The sequence below is a fragment of the Podarcis raffonei genome, chromosome 15 (genome assembly GCF_027172205.1).
Source record: "Podarcis raffonei isolate rPodRaf1 chromosome 15, rPodRaf1.pri, whole genome shotgun sequence".
Taxonomy (NCBI): domain Eukaryota; kingdom Metazoa; phylum Chordata; class Lepidosauria; order Squamata; family Lacertidae; genus Podarcis; species Podarcis raffonei.
Window position 1 is genome coordinate 3031159 of NC_070616.1, and position 25270 is coordinate 3056428.

At 46.0% G+C, this 25270-nt stretch overlaps 2 protein-coding genes across 2 annotated transcripts in view; both read left to right on the plus strand.

The window, feature by feature from the left end:
* The window catches only part of ITGAE (integrin subunit alpha E), a 53859-nt gene extending 50935 nt beyond the window's left edge, over positions 1-2924 (plus strand). Inside the window, exons 29-31 of the mRNA XM_053366635.1 lie at positions 438-533; positions 943-1053; positions 2710-2924. Of these exons, the coding sequence (XP_053222610.1) occupies positions 438-533; positions 943-1053; positions 2710-2766 (264 nt within the window). The 3' untranslated portion in view covers positions 2767-2924. The remainder of the gene's footprint in view (positions 1-437; positions 534-942; positions 1054-2709) is intronic.
* Positions 2925-18944: 16020 nt separating this feature from the next.
* P2RX5 (purinergic receptor P2X 5) overlaps positions 18945-25270 on the plus strand; it is a 32193-nt gene continuing 25867 nt past the window's right edge. The window contains exon 1 of the mRNA XM_053367755.1: positions 18945-19302. Within this exon, the coding sequence (XP_053223730.1) occupies positions 19166-19302 (137 nt within the window). The 5' untranslated portion in view covers positions 18945-19165. The remainder of the gene's footprint in view (positions 19303-25270) is intronic.

The following is a 25270-nucleotide window of genomic DNA, read 5'->3' on the forward strand; positions in this document are numbered from 1 at the left end:
AAGGGCTAAAGGTTCCCCACGCCTGGCCGATACTGGCTTTCCTCATTTAACTATTGGAATTATTATTATTATTATTAATCATTTGTACCCTGCCCATCTGGCTGGGTTCCCCAGCCACTCTGGGCAGCTTCCAAAAGATTAAAAATACATTAAAATGTCACACTTTAAAAACTTCCCTGAACAGGGCTGCCTTCAGTTGTCTTCTAAATGTCAGGTAGTTGTTTATCTCTTTGACATCTGGTGGGAGGGTGTTCCACAGGGCGGGTGCCACTACTGAGAAGGCCCTCTGCCTGGTTCCCTGTAGCTTTGCTTCTCACAGTGAGGGAACTGCCAGAAGACCCTCGGCGCTGGACCTCAGTGTCCGGGCAGAACGATGGGGGAAATTCCAGCTGGGTGTCATAAACATTGCTGTCGCTTCTTCCGCTCCTTCCTTTTAGGTCTTAGAAAACAGGACTGACTTGCTGGTTCGAGGGGAAATCGTTTTCGACAGGAACCTTTACGTGGGCCTGAATGCGGAAAATTACAAAACAGAGGTAACTAGCAGGAGGAAAGGCACTTCAGGCCCTTTTCCACAGGGAAGAGTGAACTGAAAGTGAGAAATGGGGATCTTCTCAGTCCTTAGCACATCAGAACCAGCCCTATCATTGGGATCTGGGGGGCAGCTTCCCTCTGCGACTGGTTGTGGGGGGTCACGAAAGGGCAGCAGTTTAATAGCATGATTTATTATCTTATGGTTGGATTTTCACTGTGTTTTTCTACACCTACATACACACCCAGGCAGCTGTGAATGTGCAGTCCACTCACGTTTATGAGGGAGTGGAAACATTTAAACATGAAACATTTAAGGTTGTAGCAGAGCGCTGAATGCCTCAAGGTCTTAGGATCACTTCCGCTGCAAAATGCATCCTCTTCCCTTGTTTCTGTTTTGCCCCTTGTCCGTAGATCAAGGTGATCTTGCTGAAGGAGAAAGTGTTTGATTTCCTTCCCTTCCTCATCGGCAGCTCTGTGGGCGGCTTGGCGCTGCTGCTGCTAATTACCGCCGTTCTTTATAAGGTTAGTATTCCTTCCACGGAGCCATGTTTTAAAATTAGGCTAGATCAAGTCAAATCTGATATTTACTGTCACGGTCGATGAGCAGTGTTGAAGAAGCAAAGTAACAAGCGCGTCGGATGCATTATCCAAATGACTACAGCAGGATAAAATAATAAGAGCAGCACAGAGTGAAATAAAATGGGCACCGACGTTTCAAACTCTTGTAGTCATGTCACGAGCTCCAAAGACAAAAAAGGTACATCATGTCTGGGGTCAGTTCCTGGCGGGTTTCCTTGCTGCAGCACAATGTTTGGCCACACTGAGAGCAATAGATGCATTTTAATCGCAGGGGAGTAAAAGGACGTAAAATGCATTGGTTGCCCTGGCAGATTTAATTAAAGGGGTTCAGTAAAGATTTTGCACAGAGCTCAGCCAAGGAGCAATACAGAAGGACTTGGGCCACTGAATCGACCTCTTCCAGAGGTGCTGGGGTGCTTGGGCTCGTGGTAGGGGGTGGTCCAGATTGTTTTAGGATGTTGTCATTGGGAAGATGCTGATCTCTGAGTTGCTGCTACCAGGGGGTGACTTTAATAATAATAAGAATAATAAGAATAATAATTTATTTATACCCTGCCCATCCGGCTGAGTCTCCCCAGCCACTCTGGGCGGCTTCCAATCAAGTGTTACAAACAACACAGCATCAAGTATTAAAAAATTCCCTAAACAGGGCTGCCTTCAGATGTCTTTTAAAGATAGGATAGCTGCTTATTTCCTTCACATCTGGTGGGAGGGTGTTCCACAGGGTGGGTGCCACTACCGAGAAGGCCCTCTGCCTGGTTCCCTGTAACCTCACTTCTCGCAATGAGGGAACCACCAGAAGGCCCTCGGCGCTGGACCTCAGTGTCCGGGCTGAACGATGGGGGTGGAGACGCTCCTTCAGGTATACAGGAGCGAGCATTCAGGAGGTTTGGTACAGACCACCGCAGAAGGGTTTTATACTTGGGAAGGGCTGTAGGTCAGTGTTAGAGCACCTGCTTGGCATGCAGAAGGTCTCTGGTTCAACCCCCACCATCTCCAGGCTGGACTGGGTAAGACACTGGCCTAAAACATTGGAGGGTCTCTGCCAATCAGCAGGGAGACGACATGGTACCCTCCAGATGTTGTGGGATTCTAACTCCCAGTAGCGCCAGCTGCCAACAGGGTCAGGGGTGCTGGGAGTTGTAGTTCAGCAGCATCTGAAGAGCATCATGTTGGCTATCGCTGGCCTAGAGAACTTTGAGCTGGGTGGGTCAGTGCCCTGACTCTGTATAAAGCATCTCCCCATGTACGTATATAAAGGGGTGAGGAGCCTGTGGCTCTGGACTCCGGCTCCCATCATGCCATGACCATCAGCCCTGCTACCTGGTGTTGATGGGAGTTGGAGTCCAATAACCTCCTGAGAGCCACAGTCCCCCCTTCCCCCATCCATGGGATTAGAGTGAACTTCTATTAGCACAGGAGCAAGCAAGGGAGTTTGTATTAGAAACTTGCATTCTTTTACAAACATGAAAGGCATCTATTACTATGCTCTGCCTTTAAAATTGAAACTACTGTTGTTGTTGTTGCTTTTAAAAAAAATTGAACACATTAGCCGGATTCCCCATGGCTTATTTCTGCTCTCTTTTCACCCCCTTCCAGTGTGGTTTTTTCAAAAGAAAGTACAAAAATAGGATTGCAGAGCAGTGCGATTCCTGAGAACGAAGTGGAGAGAGATTCTGGAATGGGACGATGGGTAACCTTCCTCAGACGTGCGAGGCACAGTCAGATTGGACCTCATCTTCTTTTTATTAATGTATTGCTTGCTGTAGGCTGAAAATAAACCTTTTGCCCTAGTCTTGGGTTCCTGAAAACCACTATTATGGATTCCTGTGCACTCCCCCCAGAGGGTACTCAAGGGCACACAGTACTGGCACCTCTCTTTTTGTTGTTAAAAAGTGTGGCACTCACTGTAACAACTTCATGGTGAGTACCGGCACCTATTTTTCTAGGAAAAAAAAGCACTGACAGATTTTATTTGGGAGCCTCTTGGGCCTTTGTGTGAATTTTTTGAGGCAACCTCGTACTCCACATGGCTTAGTTCACAGCCAGCTTGAGATTGTGAATGTGTTTTTTTTCACCCATTCTCTCACTCCTGCCATCATCTCCCATTTTCCATATTAAGACCGTGACCCGGGGCCTGTGGTTTCACCATCAGCCGATGCTTTTCCTTCCTCAAACCTCCCTCTCCCCACACTCTGTTTTACCAACCTGCCAAAGACTCCTGGGGAACACGATAGCTTTCACACTATTTTTGTGGCCTTTCTCGTCAGCCTAATAAAAGTATTGCCCTAATATTGTGTTTGTTTTTGGATTTTCCCAGTCTTTGATTCCATATCAAAGAGGAGGGAGAAAGGTTGTTTTCTGCTGCTCCAGAGAAGCGGACACGGAGCAATGGATCCAAACTACAAGAAAGAAGATTCCACCTAAACATTAGGAAGAACTTCCTGACAGTAAGAGCTGTTCGACAGTGGAATTTGCTGCCAAGGAGTGTGGTGGAGTCTCCTTCTTTGGAGGTCTTTAAGCAGAGGCTTAACAACCATATGTCAGGAGTGCTCTGATGGTGTTTCCTGCTTGGCAGGGGGTTGGACTCGATGGCCCTTGTGGTCTCTTCCAACTCTATGATTCTATGATTCTATATAAAAGGTAAAGGACCCCTGACAGTTAAGTCCAGTCGCAAATGACTCTGAGGTTGTGGCGCTCATTTCGCTTTACTGGCCGAGGGAGCCGACGTTTGACCGCAGACAGTTTTTCCGGGTCATGCAGCCAGCATGACTAAGCTGCTTCTGGCGAACCAGAGCAGTGCACGGAAATGCCGTTTACCTTCCCGCCGGAGCGGTACCTATTTATCTACTTGCACTTTGACGTGCTTTTGAACTGCTAGGTTGGCAGGGGCAGGGACCGAGCAACGGGAGCTCACCCCGTCGTGGGGATTCGAACCGCCGACCTTCCGATCGGCAAGCTCTAGGCTCAGTGGTTTACACCACAGCGCCACCCGCATCCCATTGATTCCATATAAAGAAGAACAATTGTTTATTTAAAAGACTGGAGCGAACTTAACTTTGCAGTGCCCCAGAACTCTTCATTGTGGTTGCAGGGCAGCTGCCTACAATCGGCTTTCTCCCCAGCAGCTGCTAATTCAGTGGTAGACTGCTCCTGAACCTGGAGGGTCCTTGTAGTCACCAGGACTAGTAGTTATTCATGGAGCTCCCACCCTCCGCAAAGCATCTGAGTCCCTTTTAAAACTTCCCAAGCTGGTGCTGACATCACCAGTTCTTCAGGGTAGAAAATTATCTATGTTTATTAGAAGTGGCATGAAAAATTATTTCTTTTCCTGGATTTTTCTTTGCCTTCTGCCAATCTGTTTTGTTGGCTAACCCTGAATATGAAACTTGAGTATTATGAGAGGTAGAAAAAATGTCTATCTTCTTTCTTTGTGACATACAGTGGTACCTCGGGTTAAGTACTTAATTCGTTCCGGAGGTCCGTTCTTAACCTGAAACTGTTCTTAACCTGAAGCACCACTTTAGCTAAAGGGGCCTCCTGCTGCCGCCGCGCCACCAGAGCCCGATTTCTGTTCTTATCCTGAAGCAAAGTTCTTAACCTGAAGCACTATTTCTGGGTTAGCGGAGTGTGTAACCTGAAGCGTATGTAACCTGAAGCGTATGTAACCTGAGATACCACTGTATTTAATATTATGAACGTCATTACTCCCACCACATCCCATCCCAACACAGTCATTTAAGTTTCAATGCAACACTTATCAGGGTGTAATTTCTATTGAATTCAATGGGGCTTGCTTTTGAGAAGAAAAGTATAGAATTTCATTGTTTTGTGTGGTGTTTCTCCCCCCCGACCCCTCAAAACTTTCTCCTTTCTTCATAAGGAAGGTGTTAAACCTCTCTGATAATTTTGGTTGTGCTTTTCTGAGCACTGTGTTTGTTCAAAAGAGGAAGAACTAGGTGGACCTGGCAAGATTGACGGTCCTAAGTTTCTGTCTCTTTCATCTGCACAAGGGTTTAAAATTTTTTTAAATCAAATCTCCTTCATTGTATTCCCCATGTCTATTTGACCCATCTGGCAGTGTTTCCAGTTTCTTATGCCTTGCTGGCATTCATCTATTTGGCACCGAGGGCCTGACTGCAGGAACCATCCAACTTTAGAGAGAAACCCTCCATAAATTTTAAATGATACCATTATCCTTTTGCACAGTAGGTCTAGGGGATGTGGCCTTGTCTCGTACGCAAGACGTAACCTGACATTTTTTCAGCAATTGCTCTTTCTCTCATCAGACCTCCCTGTCATTTAGTCACAGCCTGGGGAAACCTTCACATGACTCTCTGGGGGGTTTATGTAGGCAAAACAATCCTGCAATTCAAAGACACTTTGGGGATATTTAAACAGATGGCTCTTTCTTCGGGGGATGGTTTGATGCAGAAAATCAGAATGTCTGCTTAACAAAAGGTTTGCAGAACTGACAGCCCCTAAACTTGCACCTGACACCTTCATTGTATAGCTTTTGCCTTATGCAGAAGACATACCTCTTTACCCTGGCCTTTTGACACTAGATATAGATAGATGATAGATGATAGATAGAAAGATAGATAGATAGATAGATAGATAGATAGATAGATAGATAGATAGATGATAGATAGATAGATAGATAGATAGATAAGATAGATAGATAGATGATAGATAGATAGATAGATAGATAGATAGATAGATGATAGATAGATAGATAGATAGATGATAGATAGATAAGATAGATAGATAGATAGATGATAGATGATAGATAGATAGATAGATAGATAGATGATAGATAGATAGATAAGGTAGGTAGATAACAGTCTAATGTAAGAACTCTAAATCTCCATTATCCTTCACTTTTTTTTTTTTTTTTTAAATAATATTTATTAAGATTTTCAAAGATACAGAAAGAAAAAGAATAGAATACATTCAAAACCTTCTTTTCAAACACCCTCTTTCCGGGACTCCCTCCTTCACTTTTTGCTCTGTTGGCTGGAGCTGATAGAAATGAATCCAACATCATTTATTTGGCCTGGATGACCACAGGTTCTCCATCCTTGAACTAAATTAATAAAATAATCTCTTGTGCTTATAAGAGGTTGGAACAGGTGTGGGGGAACCTTTGGGCCTCCCGCTGTTGCTGAACTACAACTCCCATAGTCCCAGGCCATTGGCTATGCTTGCTGGGGATGATGGGAGTTGTGGTTCCCCAACACCTGGAGGGCCAAAGTTCCCCCACTTCCGATGCAGTTGACAGGCACATAAGCCACACACAAAGTTCTCTCTTCCAGCCAAGGCCCTTCGCTACTGTGGATCTGTCCTATTTCAGGCAGGAGACCCTGTCAAAACAAAGCAGATGAACATAAGCAATGCATATATATTTGAGCCAGACATACATGCTGCGTATATATATATATATTTGCAGTCTGATCATCCCTGGCAAGTCAGGGCGGCATAAAACTGACCGTCCTTTGGCAGCTGGCCCAGCAAAAGAAGGAGATTTGTAGGAGCACATTTGAAAAATGGGAGTCAGGCCAGACTGCTGGTCCAGCATATTCCTTCCTGGATCATTAATCCAGAGTGTCCCGTTCTGCTCCGTTAAATCCCTAAGTGGCAACCGTGAGCCACTCGCCAGGAAGATCTATGCATCACCGAGGGAGCCTCTGCACTAAATGTCTTGTAAGTCCTGTGGGATGGGCGCATGTCAGTGTGTTGCTCGTCTGCAGAGGGCAAAGCCTTTAAAAATAACCAAAAAGTCTCCTGTGAACTCCCGACACAAGCTGCCTGCCTGTGCCAGCCAATCTCCATTCCTTCCTTTTCTCAATAGGCAAAACTGCAGCTGGACCCCTGAAGTCTGGGGCATATCTCAGTGGGCGAAGCCTCTGCTTTAAGGTCCCAGGTTCAAATCTCCAGTAAGACAGATAATTTATTACAGTCAAAGACCAGCTCGCATAACATAACACAATAAAAACAGCGTTCATAATGATAAAACATGCAATTGGAGCAGACTGCAGCAATAGCTCATGAGTTAAAATTGAGATATATACATCCGTACAGCTGAGATTTGGGCTACCTTCAGCATTTCCCTAGTAAGCTATTTTATTCTAGAGGATGATCTGTGCCTACAAATCTCGGCACATAATAATAATATTTTATTTATATCCCGGCCTCCCCAGCCGAAGCTGGGCTCAGAGCGGTTAACAACAGTAAAATAATACAGCATTCCAAAATCAATTCATTATAAAATCAGGTCAAATCAGGTCATCTTGTGATCTTTGCCTAAGAGGAGAAAATTAAGTTTAGACTTGTTTGAAAAATCGGCGAGCCTCTTCAGCAAAGGATCAATGGTGTCTCTACGAATCTCCAGTAAAAAGAAGATGGAGGAACCTCAGAGCTGGGGGCCAAATGTGGCCCTCTGGATCTCTTGATTTGGCCCTCAAAACTTTCTCCAAGCCACACCTCCTCTTTCCAGGCCACACCCTGAAGGGAGAAGGAAGGGTTAAACTCAATATTATCTGTGCCTAAACTTATTTTTAGTGGTGCGAGGGAGGCAGTTGACAGAAACCGCAGTCGGGCGCAGTTGCAAAGGAGACAGTTGACTAAAACCGAAACTGTTGTTACCATCAGAGGCCAGACATGGTTCCTGTTTTTATGCTTTCTGCTTGAGCTCTGCAAGCCAGGAGCTGCTTCCTGTTTGCAATTGCTTACGCTCTGCAAGCCAGGAGCTGCTTTCTGCACATGCTCTCTGCTGCAGTAACGCAAGAGAAGAACACACGAACAAGGGAAGGAGGGGGGCTTAGCTAGCCAGATAGCCATATGCCATATTAGGTAATAAGCACAATCTTGCCAGCTGATTGGGGAATTTGAAGAGGTGGGAAGAGATGGGCAGGCTCTCAGGTATAAAGATGCATGCTTATTTGTATCTATGGGCCAGTCTTTTGGGAACGATCCCACTGGCCACCTCTGTGCACAGATCTCAATAAAACTTTTTTTCTCTGAAGAGGAACTTCCCTGGTGCATTTGTTCTCTCCTCGGTCCTGGGGTTAAGCGGCAAAAGTGAATCCCTTGTGACCTAAGGCTTCAACCCCTCACTCAGCTAAGCTCTTTGTCGTCCCCCCCGAGTGTTTTTTGTCTGGATGGAATGTGCCCCCATCTCTGACAATGCACCTGATTAACTCCGCTGTCGGTGATGCTTGAGAAAAGAGATGGCAGGCCAACCGTGGCCTCTCCGCGGGCAGCAGACACACAAATCAAGGTGAAAAATGACCTTCTCAAAAAGGCGCTCGCCGTCAGCAAAAACACTGTTTCAGGGGAGTGCAGAAAATGTGAGGGGAGAGAGACACTGGAAGTTTTCCTTCACGCAATTTTGGTTTCTACTCCGTGGTTTTGCAGTCAATGTCAGAGCTTGGGAGCTGGGGTTTTGAGGTGGTGGGAATAATATCTAAGGCCATGTTCAACTGTGATACCAGTTCCCTAAGAATCCTGGGAGTTGAGAGCGGTTAGGAGACCTCACTATCCCCCTGCCAGAGCTACAATTCCCAGAGTTCCCTGTGAAGAGGGATTGATTGTTAAACTACGCTGGGAATTGTAGCTCTATGCGGGAAATAATAGTTTCAGCACCCTTAACAAAAGCACAGTTCCCAGGATTCTTTGGGGAAATCCATGACTGTTTAAAGTGGTACCAGAATGCCCTAAATGCATGGTATGAATGTGGCCTTAAACAGGAATGGAGAACATAGTGTCCCCATCTCTGACCAAAAACAAGGCGTTGGAGGGGAATGATGCAGTTTTTGAAGGTCAACAGCTAATAGGTCTGTACCAAAACACTGAGGCATTACATTCCGAGCCTTGATTCTGGGATCAGCTGGTCTCGAACACAGAACTCTTTACCGTGTCTGCATCCCCACCATCCATTTAAAGCTCACTTCTGGGAAGGATCCTGGGAATTGTCGTTTGTTAAGGCTGCTAGGAACTGTAGTGCTGCACCAGGTAAACTACAGTTCCCATGCTTCTTTGGGAGGGCATGTGCTTTAAATAGAAGGTGGGTGCAAGCGTCCGGCATCAATTCAGTGGCTGAATGGGCCGTGATAGAACGCCCTTCCTCTTCATCATCATTGTTAAGCGATGGCCTGTGGTTGGTGTTTTTTAAAACATACAAATGACGACCCCTGCTGCAGGGGAACAGTGGCAACTATGGTCCTGTCTGAGGATGAGCCTTTATAAATGCATCTCATGTTCATATTTTAAATGCGCTTTAAACTCTGGGGGGAAGCCGGCAGAGTGTGCCATCTGGCTAGCATTTGCGATGCCCACAACCCTGAAATAACAACAACAACTTATTATTTATACCCCAGCCACTCTGAGCGGCTTCCAACAAAATATTAAAATACAGTAATGCATCAAACATTAAAAGCTTCCCTAAACAGGGCTGCCTTCAGTTGTCTTCTAAAAGTGTGGTAGTTGTTCTTCTCTTTGACATCTGATGGGAGGGCGTTCCACAGGGAGGGCGCCACTACCGAGAAGGCCCTCTGCCTGGTTCCCTGTAACTTTGCTTCTCGCAGTGAGGGAACCGCCAGACGGCCCTCGGCGCTGGACCTCAGTGTCCGGGCAGAACAATGGAGGTGGAGACGCTCCTTCAGGTATACTGGACCAAGTCCATCTTTCCGCAGTCTTTCCACAGCAATCCTTAGCGTAACGTTTTACAATTGTGCGTATTGGTCTTCGCCTGTGACATCCCGAACACACACACACACACACACACAAGAAGGGCCCTGCTAGCCTTTTCACAGCCATTCTGGACTCCTGTTTATTTCCAATGCCTCTGACAGATGGGCATCATTAACTAAAGGAGTTGGGGAGAACTTATAAACACAGAACAAAACAAGCTGTCAAGACGTAATGGATTAAACCTCTGGCACACCTCCAGGGAAAAGCAACTTAAGATGGAGTAAATAACAGCCAACAAGAGGTGGGCGTCCGGGAAACGTGAAATCAATAAGCATCGACTATTGAAATATCGTAGTAAAATGCATCTCCGGGCAAAGATGGGTATAACATTTCTTAGAGCAGTGGGAGCCCCCTCACTGGAATTGGGGAGCCTGCAATGAAAAAGTTGCATGATGCAGTTCACATTTCCAGCCGGCCACCCACTCCTGCCCCTTTTCATGATACTCCATTCTCTTCCCCTTCCCACCTGGCTTATGTATTTATTTATTATTCTGCAAACCGGGGTATGTGGGCAGGTGTTCCCTAAACCTGCTGGCCCTGTCCTGTATGTGGATAATGCCATTACATACAGCCTGAAGATTGACAATACAGTGGTACCTTGATTTTAGAACAGCTTAGTTTATGAACAACTTGGATTAAGAACGCTGCAAACCCGGAAGTAGCTGTTTTGGTTAGTGGACTTTGCCTTGGAAGCAGAACACGTTCATCTTCCAGTTGAGTGTGTTCCATTTGTAAATTGAGTCCCTTGCAGAGGCTTCCTGTTGAGTCTGTCGGCTGTTGAGTCCCAAGCAGCCACACAACACAGAGGTGATATTTGGAGCTTTTGCTATTTTTTTGCATTTTTCTTTGTGTGGCTTTTTCATTTTTTTTGACTGTGAAAAGTCTTCCTCTACCCTGGCCGCAACAAAACATCCTTTGTTTTATGGGACTGACTTGTGACTGTCGTTATGTACTGAAGTTCTGACCCTGGGCCAGCAGGGGGATACTGTAGATAGTTTTCACTCAGGTCCATATATGCAAATAAAGGATTGAAAGTGACGTTCAGTGATTGGATAGTTATAGAAAATGGTTACTGTTGCGTTCTAGTGGAGCTCTAATATAAGCAGGCTGGCTGAACCCTTCAGTTCAGTTCTGTTCTGGCCTGTGAATAAACAAGAGCTGTTTGAAGAATCGCTGTGTCATCTGATATCTTCACCCACAACTTAACAACTGTGGCTTGTAACTTCATTTTTGTGACTTGTTTTGTGACTGTGTGGAACCCAGTTCAGCTACTGATTGACTGATTGATTGATTGATTGATTGATTGTGTCACTGCAGAAATGGATGAGATGACTATAATCAGTGCATGTAAGAAAAAAATATAATTTTAATTTTTATCATCTACAATACTATCTTATTTATTTTATAGTACAGTACATTGATATTACTTTCATTTTATGGACCAGTGGTCTCGTTAGATAGTAAAATGCATATTAAATGGCTGTTTTAGGGGTTGTTTATAAAAGTCTGGAACGGATTAATCCGTTTTGCATTGCTTTCTATGGGAAAGCACACCTTGGTTTTAGAACGCTTTGGTTTTGGAACAGACTTCTGGAATGGATCAAGTCTGGGAACCAAGGTACCACTGTACAAGGCTTAAGTCGGGTTGTGCATCCATAAGCAGTGACCAGAGGAGGAATGCCCTCTGGGAAGAGCGCAGAGAGAAGGAATGCCATGGTGCATCTGCAGCAGCAACACAACTGGCCGCCTTCCCCTGCCCCAGCTGCAACAAAACATGTCTCTTCTGTATCGGTCTCTACAGCCACAGCAGTTGCTGCGACTCTCCAACGAATTGATTTCACCTTCCCAATACAGATGGATGCCAACCAACACCACTTTGTGTTGTTTTTCTTAAAAATATAAAGCAGTATAGAAATAATAATTATGATTATGATTATTAGAGGGAATGGTGTACATTTTCTCTCTCTCTACGTTTCCGAGCACAATTCAAAGTGTTGGTGCTGACCTTTAAAGCCCTAAACGGCCTCAGTCCAGTATATCTGAAGGAGCGTCTCCACCTCCATTGTTCAGCCCAGATACTGAGGTCCAGCTCTGAGGGCCTTCTGGCGGTTCCCTCGCTGCGAGAAGCCAAGGTACAGGGAATCAGGCAGAGGGCCTTCTTGGTGGTGGCACCCGCCCTGTGGAACACCCTCCCGCCAGATGTCAAAGAGAACAACAACTACCAGATTTTTAGAAGACATCTGAAGGCAGCCCTGTTTAGGGAAGCTTTTAATGTTTGACGCATTACTGTATTTTAATATTTTGTTGGAAGCCGCCCAGAGTGGCTGAGGAAGCCCAGCCAGATGGGCAGGGTATAAATATATTATTATTATTATTATTATTATTATTATTATTATTATTATTATTATCTCTAGGGGGGCTGATAGGTGGGGAGAGAATAAACCAGTCTTGCCAAGCTTCCGGACAGTTCATCCGAGCCATTGAAAAGACTGCTGCGGAAGGCACCTATTGGCTAGTGCCAGTATGTCCCCAACACTCCATGTTGAGACAACAGAGGGGAATAGCTGGGAGGTGGGTGGGCAAGGAGCAGCCGCTGGTGCCACCTAAGAAGGTTGCCTGTCTTTGCCTAATGGTGGAGCCAGGGCCTAAGGAGCAGAAGTCTTGGAGAACTGCCTAAACCGCTCTGTGAAAGAAGACCAAGAATAAACTATTTGAAAGGCGAGTCAGATAAATCCAGCTGAAGAAGAAGAAGGCAATCTCCATCTCATAAGTCACACTCTTGAAGTGAACTGGAAATTGAAAAACAGGATAGATAGACAGATGCTTCCGATGCTCAGCGGCGGCTGGACCATTGGCATCCCATAATTTTCTTCAAATATATAAATCAGCCAAATGGGTGACACCTCACCGTTTTGTACACAAGGAAGGCCTCGTTCCCAGCAGCGAACAGCAGAGCCAGGGTGTTAAACAATGCTGAAAGGGTCCCGTTTTCATTATGATGAGGCTGTTAACTTTCCTCGCCACCGTTTCCAGTAAATCACTTCTCTGGCGGACATAAGGGCAATGTCAACATTGCTATATATGCTTCTTTGCAATGCTTTGCTGTCTCGGCTCAGCCGCCCCGAGTGGAGTCTCTGAGCTGTTGCCTTCAAAATTAATTTCCGTGGGAACAGTAATGGCAGTCATAATAGGAACTGCACAGGGAGACCAATAATAAAAGCTGCACATCAATATAGCATTAACTCGGAGGGTGTCTTTGACCAGGCCTTGGGGCTGCCTTGAAGGCAGAGGCGGGCAAATGTGGCCCTTCAGGTCTCTCAAGCTGGCCCTGGGAATGTTCCCCAGGTTCCCAGGATGCACCAAGAACTGGTCTTCCTTCCTACCCTCCTCAAGTGTTTTTGCCTGGCTGTTTTTGTGTCCTCGATGTTAACGGAAAAATCTGAGGGCTCCCTTGGGCAAAAACAAAGACACCAACCAGGATAACTTGGAGCAAAACAGCAGCCTGTAGGCTTGGGCTTTATTGGATACTGTCACGACAGGACTCCCACTCGCAACAAGATGAAGCAAAATGGAAGCCCAGAACAGAAGAAGACCCCAACTTTTATTAGTTACTAATCCCCCAAACTACACCCCTAAAGCTATATCACAACTACATCACAAAAAGGAGGGGTTGAGGGAGGAGTTGTGGTGGTAACCGGAGTGTCCTGTCACCTGGCTGGTTCCTCCTTTCCCCCCTCCCCATGAGTACTAATGTAGCACCCTGCTTGTGGTTAACGCTTAGCTGGAATGAAATATTCAACGCAGCAATAGAGAAATTAAAATAATAATTTATTTGTCAGACAAATAAATGAGAGGCACAGTGGTATATGGTTACCAAAGCTCTGCCCCCTCCAGCCCTGATGGCCAGCACTTATATTCCCTCAGCCCAGCCCCCTTTCTCGTCCCTTGGCTGCCTCTGTCCAATCAGCCTGGTTGAAATTCCTATTGGCTGTTTACTAGAACCAATCATAAAAGATACACCCATTTCCTATTACCTTTTATGGGAGACAGAGAGCTATATTTTCTTCTATTTATAAATGGCAAACAAGTAGCCATACATCTTACATTAGCCTCGACAAGGCACCTTAATTACCAGATCACCTTTGCCCCCTTCATTCTAAAATAGAGCAGATGGCTAAAACAGATGGTGGGGTATTTTTATCTGAACAGATCTTTTGTTTTCATCTTCTCACACTCCATCAATGAAATAATAATCTAACATAAGAATCTAACATTTATCACTTTGCTTACTGCATTTAGACAACAAAATATCATACATAACATAAGATAAATAACTTTTTAAAAGGAAAAGACCTTTGCAGAGTAAAAAGTCTCAGTTTAAAAGGAACAAGGAACAGCTTTAAAAAACGGCTCTTTTACTCCCCCTCTTGCCAGCCAGATGCTTTGACCTTTTGGCTCTATATCTGATGAGAGGCCAAATGGTATTATTTTCTGTTAAACAATAAACCTTACTATTTACCAACTCTTAATTTAGCAGCTTTTATTACAGCTTAATTATATTCTGTAATATGTAGGGTCAGTGACCTCAGCCTTTTTATGACAGCAATAAACCAGAGGGGCCCTCTGTCTAAGAGCTTGCCAGCTGCCTGCTGGTTTCCTGCCTCGAAAGAAACATTTGTGAATTTAAGCTATTTTTTAAGATACAACCTTGATCAAAAAATATAAGCCTTGATCAAGAATACAGGCTTTGATCAGATGCCTCATTCCCCCCTTTCAAGCTCAAGGACCTTCATCCCAAGTGTCCTTGATAGCTTGACCGTCATCATATTCCTGAGGTAAAGCTCTGTATAGGGCCATGATATGAGGTAGAGTTTCATTTGAAATCATCTTGCTAATTGTACTTCTAAAACATGAAATGATACATGGCACCATACACAAAACCATTACTACTACCGTCAAGAAAAACAAGCAAGACAATAGTATCCCTTTGAGTAACCAGTTGATGAGCCATCCCATATCCCATCCTTCCCATGTTTGTACTGGGACATGTGCTATACTCTCCATCTTTGTAGCCAACACACGGATTGCCTCACCATTATCAGAAATGTTAAAGCAACAGGCATTCCCTGTCAAGTTCAAGACTCCACATAGGCCTCCCTGCCTGGCAAGCACATAATCCATTCCCATTTTCAGCTGCAAAATGGCGGCTCTACTTTCATCCAATTGTTGTGCAATAAGTCTCAAACTCTGGGCCGTTGCATTGGTTACAAGTTCCACTACTGCTTGCAATCGAATTATTCTGTTTAGATTATAAATAGGATCCCGTGCCCCTTGTATGAGCTCATCAGGATTCCAGGAGGCAGGTTCATAATAGGCTATAATGCGCTCTGGTGGCCAATCATCAGTATCGCTCCAACTTTGGGTACTTCCTCCTGCTATATGAGAAATATCAGCGTTTCTTCGTGTACGTTTGGCCGAACTAGTGGGCATGATCCACATTGGTGGTAATACCCATCCCAAGAAACAAGTCCCACTCCATTTGGAAGGGAGTTGCTTGTATGCCCATTCTCCACATATCCACCACAACCATCGGGTCTGAGGTTTTTGGTACGTGGAGTGCATAAGGCGAAATATCAAAAGGGGTATAGAGTTCACAGTGCAGTATGTTAGATTGCCTTTTTCTGTCACAGTTATGTTCCACACCATTTTCCATGCATGAATAAAAGGAGGTGCACAGGGCAAGGTATTCCGAGTTCGATAGGTAGTACCGTTTGCCCAGGTTTGACTATTCTTAATATAATCCCAAGTATAGTGGCAATGGGAAGAGCCTACCATGGTAGAATCAGCTGCCTCTGATGATTTATGTACACAGAATTCCCCTTGTACAGGTATAACTCGTATTGGTTTAGTTGAGTTCCATCCAGGGAAATTCTGTACTTCTGTTTGGTGTGGCATTTCGCTTACCATACCAATGGCATTTAATGGTATCGGTAATAAGGGCATACCTCCCTCTGAATCATCTGGCCCAAGAGAGCAAACAAGGCAATTGGTCCTATTTGTAACATTGGCTACCATCTCAGCTAAGCCTACCCACATATTGTGGTTTTGACTGAATCCATATTTAGCAAATTTGGTCAGATTCAAGGACCCTTCCCCTTCCCAAGGGATCAGGATTAACAATAAAATCATGTTGATGTCTAGTATATGCATTCCTTCCACAAAAGATTACCTTATTGTGATAGCAAAAAAATATTAGCCCCAATATAATTCCCCCAGTGGGAGAAATGGGGAACCACCAAGACCAAAACATATATCCCGAGGATCCCCAATGAGTAATATCCCTGATAATTGTTCCACAAAGGGGGGGGGCAGTCAATCTATTGTATAAGAGAATCTTCCTGTTCACAATCGCTGGTTCAGACGCTCCTCAAGCTTCAGGCGTGCGCAGGTCAGCCAGCTTCCAGGTTGTGGCTGCAGCAGGCCGGTCGTCTAATGTTGCCCGTGACCTAGCCCGTTCCCCATAGGGCTAGATACAGGGGTTTTTGGAGAGAGTCAGTTTAAAAGGATTAGAGGGGTCACCTTTGCACGTCCAACTGCCTTCGGACTTCTTCAAATGGGAGTGATGAATCCAGGGGGTCACCTCAGCTACCTTCACCGCTGTTGGAGTAGAGAGCAAGACGGTGTAAGGCCCACGCCACTTAGGTGCAAGTGGATCGCGTTTCCACTCTTTCACCCATACGCTATCGCCAGCCTGGAACTGATGAATCGGCTCGGCAATGCTGCACGACGTGCACTCGAGGGCCCACCTGTTAAGAGAAACAAACAAAAAAGAAAAGAAAAAAAACACGGGAGAGAGATTGCACTTGTCCCTGTGTCACATGGTCTCCTATTTGTTTGAGGTCAGCTGGAATATCCTGAACAAAGGAGGGTGGCCTCCCATACAGGAGCTCAAAAGGTGACAACTTAAGTCTTTTGTGGGTGCACACCGAACACGAAACTTTCCATATGCAAGTTCTTTGTGATCTTGATGGTCTTCTGCCTAGGACCATCAGGGATGGCTCCTGTGTATGTACTGGTATGCTCAAGGATTATGGCTGCCCTGTATCAAACCTTCCCCATTTTGTAGTCCTTCCTTCATGGAGTAAAATAAAAGTAAAAGGTAAAAGGTAAAGGTACCCCTGCCCGTACGGGCCAGTCTTGACAGAATCCAGGGTTGTGCGCCCATCTCACTTAAGAGGCCGGGGGCCAGCGCTGTCCGGAGACACTTCCGGGTCACGTGGCCAGCGTGACGAAGCCGCATCTGGCGAGCCAGCGCAGCACACGGAAACGGCGTTTACCTTCCCGCTAGAAAGCGGTCCCTATTTATCTACTTGCACCCGGGGGTGCTTTCGAACTGCTAGGTTGGCAGGCGCTGGGACCGAGCAACGGGAGCGCACCCCGCCGCGGGGATTCGAACCGCTGACCTTTCGATCGGCAAGCCCTAGGTGCTGAGGCTTTTACCCACAGCGCCACCCGCGTCCCAAAATAAAAGTGGAACAGTGCAAATCCGATGTATGGTTGATTTTCTATGAATTTATAACAGAAGCGTAGCGTATGTGGTGTGTGAGTAAGTGTGTGTGTGAAGTTTGTACAAACTGAAGGATGGGGGGGGGGATTCCTGCGACATCGAGCAGCTCTGATAATGCTGCCATCTTGCCAGGATGAAGGATGAGAGAGGGGTGTGTTGACCACACACGATCTGAATCTGCTGGGTTATTTGGAGAGGATCGTTACACTGTGGGCTATAAGGTCACCGCTGGCTCAGAAATCTATCCTGTGAGGGTCCATGGCTCAGCTGGAGAGCCCCAGCAGCCCTGCAAGCAGAAGATCCCAGGTTTGATCCACAATGGCATCTCTAAGTAAAACCGGAAGAGACACGCTGCATGTTTTCCAGTTTTCTCAACTGCATTTGCAGCCAGCCCTTTGCACCTCGGTTTTCAGACTTTTCAGAACTCGAACGGTCTTCCGGAACGGATTACATTCGCGAACCGAGGTACCGCTGTAAATGTGGCAGAAAGGGATGGAGCTGGAAGTTCTGGTTCTTTCTGATTTTTATTTTTCAAATCTTGAACTCAACTCGTCACGTTCTTGCAAGAACATGTGAATTTTTGTTTTTTAAATTCTTCTGAAATTTGGAAGCCGTTTAGTGCAAATCTGTTCCAATAAACACATTTTTTTGTATGCAGATTTGAATAACACACACATCTTTGGTAAAGCAACTTTCTCTGCTGTTAAAATAAATTGTATGTTATTGACTGCATTGTATTCTATTTTATGAATAACGCATTTTCGTAAACACTGGTTGGAGAATGGCATCACTCACAACATTCAGGAAAGGTGAATTTCGAAGGGTAGCTGTGTTTCAGTTCCTGCATTATCATTATTAAAAATATTTATTTTTATTTATCTTTGTAATTTTATTATTTATTTTTGTCATGAATGAAAGTGAGAGGGCCTTACAAATTGAAACAAACATTAAAACCAAGCATAAAAACTTAAACAAGCCTGCCTACACAGTATACAATTAAAATGCATTTAAAACACACCCACTTCCAATAAAGAATCTGTAATTTACACACACACCTGAGCTACAACTCCCAGCACCCTGAACAAACTACAATTCCCAGGATTATTTGGGGGGGAGGGGTAAACGTACTCAAAATGTGCTTTCCATCATGTGTTTGCAGCACATCTGCAAAGGGCAGAACTAATTCATCCCACCCATCTTAAAAAGCTGAGCAAAAATGCATAAACAAAGAGGCCACCAATATGCTTAATACCCCCTCCAGATTAAGGACCCCAAACCTGGATGAACGCTAGGAACGTTTTGCCATGTGCCTAAAAGCAGAGCATCGCAAGGGGGCTGTTTTTGCAAGAACTGGGTCGTGAAAAGGCAAAGGCGGCCGGCTTTCTCCTCCTGCAGAGCTATTATTGCAGGCTTGCAAAGGCCGAGGACCTTCTGACTCAGCCTTGAGATTCCATCACAGGCGGCAGAAGGAAGGTGGTTCTTCCACATACCTTGTCCAACCAGCAAGGGCGATCTATGCTCAGCTGAGCTCTCCCTTGCCACCGAAAATTCAGATCAGAGCAAGCGCAGGAGGACGCAGCAGCAGAGCTGAACCGGAGCTGTCGTTTCAGCTTTCCAGGAGAAACACGTGCGTGGCTAATTCCTCCCCACCTGTCTTTTTTATTTTTATTTCCCCCCCTTCCTCCCCACCCCTGCCCATCCTTCTCCTCCTTCAGATGCTGAGCCAGCCGGGAGAGGATGGGGCAGGTGGCCTGGAAAGCTCTGTGCCTGTCGCTGTTCGATTATAAGACGGAGAAATATGTCATCGCCAAGAACAAGAAAGTGGGGGTGCTCTATCGAGTGGTCCAGCTCTCCATCATGGCCTACATTGTGGGGTAAGGAGAGAACCTTTGCTCTTCCTTTTTTAAAAAATATAATAATTCTGCGTCATTAATACCCACGCACAGTAAAAGCAGGCTGGTGCTTCTCCATCACCTTTCCTGATGTCTCTTGCTGATCAGAGAATCATGGAATTGTAGGAAGGGACCCCGAGGGTCATCCAGACTGACCCCGTGCAACGCAGGAATCTTTTGCCCAACGTGGAGCTCAAAGCCACGACCCTGAGCTTGAGATCATGCTCTGCTATTGACGGATTATTTGCTGGCTTGTGCTGCTCAGCTCAAAAGCCAAAATGCAGGGAAACGTCGCAAACTGACTTGTACCAGAAAACCGGCCTGCCTACACCCAGTGTTGCCCGCTCTGAGCGGCAGCTGCTCTCTGGGGTTGCCTTGGGCAGGGCGAAGGGTCCTCTTCGTTGCCAGATCCTTTGAAACGGGAGAGGCCAGGGATTGAACCTAGAGCCTTCCCCCATGCGCAGGAGAGGCTCAGCTTTAATAGTTGTGAGATCCCCAGCCGAGGAAGCTGGTGTGTCGCTGCTCAGAACCCCCTGACCTTTGAACCCGCCTAGCAGGGCTCATCCTACGACCTGGAAAAGCTGCGGGGAATATGTACATTAAAAAAAAACACCTGGCATTTGGATTTTGCCAGTTTGCACTGATTTTGCTCAATGCCAAACATTCTGCTCCTTTAGGGATGGGCGTAAAAGCTCTGTTTCAAGGCTGGGCAACCCCAGATTTATTTATTTTTTGCAGGTGGGGTTGTCAAGATGCTGTCTGGGGAGAGGGGGCTTCTAACTGGTGGTGTGGGGGCCAGGATCCTCAGTCACCAAGGGAGACAGAGAGGGGAGTATTTGGGCTTTGAGGGCAGCAACTGGGCACAGATCAGCAATGCCCACTAGGACCTTGGCAGATGCCCAGAATGTTGACTGCCGTTACGCATGTGGTTTATGCCTGTCGTTCCAAAACTCTTCTTTCTCGGAAACGGCGGGCATGTGGAGGGTGCCTGCGTCGCATTGCACCCTGCGATAGCTGTGAACGGGCGATCGCTCCTTGCCAGATAGGAACGGGACATTTGCCAGCAAAACACCACCCTTTGGGTGGGGGTCTTCCAGGTGGGCACCTGCCGCACGCATGTCGTTCAGCTTCCGTCTCTCCCTCCCTGCTGAAAGAGGGCAACCAGAACGTCTGTGCTTTGTTGTGCAAAAAGTTCATCCGCATCTCATTCCAGGTAGAGTGCTCCTTAGCATGGGGTTTCTGCTTAGCAGTCGGTTGACAGACCTCTTTAGACACGGTCTATTTAAAAATAAATAAATACTGGCTGGCGAGTGAAGGTTGTCAGCTGCTGTTAGCCACCACAGCTGAACAGAACCTCCACAGTCAGGCGCAGTGCACCTTGCCATACCAGATGCTGGAGACAGGTATCAAGGGCGTTGCTGTTGCCTCTTGCTTGGGAGCATAAAAAAATACCTGGCTGTCCCCTGTTGGTAACAGGACACTGGGCAGAATTCCTCAGCTTTCCCCTGTTCCAACAAGGCTCTTTTTGTTTTCATTGGTCCCAAGAGAATGAAGAGCTTTGTAGGCCTGCAACCATTTTCCATGGTAGATATAGTGTTGGATTCCTAGGAAACAGAAGGACTCCGTTTGTCTTTATGATCTGAAAAACCTTTCTCCTGATCACTCATGCAGGAGACGTTCCATAGTTATCCACCGGTGGTGAGGGAAATGCACTCTGGATATGCTCAGGGGCACTCTCGCCTCTTCTTTTTCCAAGGAGTACTGCCTCCAGTTATGGATGCCATATTTGAAGGAGGGTGTTGACAAACTGGAACCTAGAGGAAGGGCAGCCAGGAGAACAAGGGACGTGAATACCAGGTCATGTGTGAAGCCACAGCTGAAAGAGAGCTGAGTGTGATTAGCTTGGAGGAAAGACGTTTAAGGGTTAGGGAAATGACAGCCGTCTCCAAATAGCTGGAGGGCTATCACAGATGGAGCAGACTTGTTCTCTGTCGTTCCACAGGTCGGGATTTGAACCCGGCGCTCAAAAATTACAGCGAAGCGTATTTCAGCAAGACAGCAGGAGGCAGTTCCTACTTGTAAGGAGAGCTGTTCAACAGGGGAACAGCCTCTGTTTGAAAGCAGCGGACTCGTCTCATCCTGCATTGCAGATCCTGCACCAAGCAGTGGGTTGGACTACATGAGCTCGAGGGTCCCCTTTGCGACCCTGAAATGCTCTGATTCCATTCTGCCCTGTTTCCTTCATTCCTCATTTACCACTTGCATTTTAGGGTATTTGCAATGACCAGCTGTGGGCGAAAGCGAGGGCTTGTAATCTCAGAATGGGTTTTTTGTGGCGGATGTTGGCGCAGTCTGGGCACTCTGTACATGTTCAGTTTGCTTTGGTCCGGCGTTCCCATAGTACAGGATTGTAACAAGATGATTGGGTCGGGACCAGTGCAGGGAATGGATATCTCTGGCCCTCTGTATCGAGAGCAAAAGGCGTATTACACAGATATTTCCAGGAGGACAGAATGCAGAATTTATTATTTCTAACATGCTTCACAGCATAAGTGTGTTTGTGTGTGGTTGCTGTCCAACCTGTCAGAAAAATTTACAATTCTGGGCATATTTATTCAGAAATAAGCCTCTCTTTTCCAAGCACTTTGGAAGTGCATTTGGGAACTGCACACAGACTCAGATGATTAATGGATCCCTTGAATGGATTGATTTAATCAGCTAAAACATCTGCATATATTAACAAACCCGCAATGTCCCCGCCCCACTGGAGGTTTAAAGGAGACGTGTTTTGTTGAGTCGGTACAAAATGGAGTTGGTGGTGGGGCTGAAAATGGTGGTGGGGCTCAGGAAGAAAATGGGAATCCTTCCGTTATCCACGGGTTTCTTTTAAAAACCACAGTTCCTTTAAAAAATAATCTGGTGCTCAAGTTATAGAAGGACGTGTGAGAATTTAAATCAGTTGGTTAGAGCACGGATTTTCTGATTGAGACAGATGTTTTCAGACTACAGTTCCCATCATCCCTGACCACTGGTCCTGCTAGCTAGGGATCATGGGAGTTGTAGGCCAAAAACATCTGGAAGGCCGAGGTTGAGGAAGCCTGGATCCTCAGGGTCCCTTCTAACTTGATGATTCTCTGAAAGGTTCTGGGTTCGATTCCTTGCATTGATGAAAGATCTCATCTTAGGGGGATAAACAACAACAACAATCTTTATTACGGTCCAGAGACCCAACAAATCGTTACAAAGCATTACACAATTCATACAACCTACCTCCAGGTCAAACAAGCATTTTGTTCAGAATATAGGGATCATTGGTTCTTGCAACCACCGATAAAAACTTTGCCACTGCTAATGTTCTAGCATTTGTCCGGTCTTCCAATAGGAACCTGACATAGTGAGCCTCTGATTTTCCCGGGAAAGGTACCAGCAAGGGTAGTATCAGTTCAGCCCTGGCTTGCTCATATTTTGCACAGTGCAACAAAATATGTTTTATGGAATCGATGTCTTGGGCACATGAGCAAAGTCTGTCCTGGTGGGGAACTCCTCTCAACCTGCCACCCAACACTGCAGAAGGAAAGATGTTTAGTCTGGCTTTGGTGAAAAGCCTTCGATAGTTTGGTACTGTCAGGTTTTTAATGTAATATGTTAACTTAAAGACATGCCCATATTGTACTCCTACTGCCAGCGGACTACAGACTGCGTGTGATTGAGATCGCAAGTCACTGTGTGCATTATCCCATAATCTTTGCTTTAACATCTTTTGGGTGCCTTCATAACCCAGGTAATACAGTTGGGGGGTGGTGACAGACCAATAGAGGTGGCTTTTTTAGCCATGGTTTTCTGCCATTTGCTGACAAATTCCTCATTGGTCAGGTGTTGGTACAAACCCTTCCCTAGATCAAACACTGAAATCCTGAGCCAATGTCTTAGGGCAGCCCAACACGCTTTAGTTGAAATTGGGCATTCACCAGCTTCTAACAGAAGTATGGAGTTGGGGGCACAGTTGGGTACCTGCAGCAGAGGTCATAGAAATTTTGCCTGAAAGCCATCTAGCTTTGGCAGGTCCCCATTATGCCAGACATTTGCAGCGTACAGGAGTTGGGAAACGGGTTTTGCGTTGAAAACCCTTAAGGCTGCTGGAACATATTTGCCGCCCTTTGTGAAAAAGAATCTAAAAGCTCCTCACATTGGAAAGCTGCTGCCAGTCCGTGCATGTAGACACGGCCAAGCGTTCTTCCAGGCTGTCACTATCTGTTGAATCAGTACAAAACAACTTCCGGTGCTCCTGATTAAACTTTTCGTTCGAGACCATGAGGACTAGAATCTTGCTTTGTTTTTAGGGAATGCTCAGAACTCGGTGGTTATGCAGAAGGTCTCAGGTCCAGTTGCCAATGGCATTTCCCAGGTCGGGCTGAGATATATTCCCTGGCTGAAACCCTGGAGAGCTGCTGCCAGTCAGTGCAGACAACACTGCGCTAGATGCACAGGGACTTCCTCTGCCTGAAACTGGCTTTCAGCTGCTCTTCTGCAAAGCCCCATTCAGCACATGACAGCAGATCAGGTTGCCATGGCAGCAACGTGGAGGATGCTTTAGCGCAGTGCTCCGTCGGTGCTGCAGAATTCAGGAGCAGGCGTGGCCCACCGTGACTTCACGTCCCACAGAGGTGGCAAACCCTTCTCAGCCCAAGGACAACCACTTAGGGGGCAGATGCCTATAGGGCTAAAAGGGGCTCTCTCCTGCCAGGCAAGCCATGTGCGCTGGTGCCCATCACTGCCCCCCCTGAAAATCTCCCTCATTTCTGGCAATTCTCTCCCGCACGAGGTAGTGATCGGCCCCCAACCTGTAAGGCTTTATTTTTTAAAAATAAATTTTATTTTTGCATTTTCTGTTTTCCATAAATGAATGGATTATATACATAAACATATAATCCCTTCTGACTTCCCTCCCCCCATCTTGAATCTGAATATAATGATTTCCCCTTCTGCATCTCTGTCGTAACTCTATTTTTATAAATCCTTAGTTCAAATCTTTACCACAAGTTTTCTGTCAATCCTACCAATGTATGTAATTGTTTACAATAGTTCCCCCCCACCAAATAAATCATAAACTTTCCCCGTTCTTTATTAAAGACCTCCTCTTCATGGGTGTGGGTGTGTTTAAATTTTCTGTTTTACAATTTAAAATACTCATTTAAACATCCTTAAAATATCAACGACTTCTCTTTCCGTGGTTCATTTTGCATATCATAAATCCCTGCATATTTTACAAAAACGAAACCGTTCAGTGTTCCATTATTACATCCGTCCAAACTTATTTGCACTGTTGAATTTATCTTAATGCTGCTAAACCTCTTCCTGGTTTCTAATTCTCCCTGTGCGTTTTGCCATCTCGACACCGTCCATCAGTTTTGTCCATTTGGCTTTAAAAGAGGAACCGGGCAAATCCACGAAGGAGGATAGAGCCACTGTCCCTCCACCGAATACCAGTTTGACGAAGGCTTCTGTTTCTTTCTCTGCCCAGATGAGTCAGAGCAGGGGTAGGCAAACTAAGGCCCGGGGGCCGGATCCGGCCCAATCGCCTTCTCAATCCAGCCCGCGGACAGTCCGGGAATCAGCGTATTTTTACATGAGTAGAACGTGTCCTTTTATTCAAAATGCATCTCTGGATTATTTGTGGGGCATTGGAATTCATTCATTCCCCCCCCCTCAAAATATAGTCCGGCCCCCCACAAGGTCTAAGGGACAGTGGACCGGCCCCCTGCTGAAAAAGTTTGCTGACCCCTGAGTCAGAGGAAGAAACACAAGCCGCCATTCCCTTCCCTGAGTTGATGTCCTTCTTCAGCACAGATGCTGAAGGAGAAGCAGAGAAGCAGATTCCAAGAAGCAGCCCAAGGCGATGGGTAAGACAGATTGTTCTGGTTCTAGGGGTTGCGCCGAGCTTGCGAGGTAG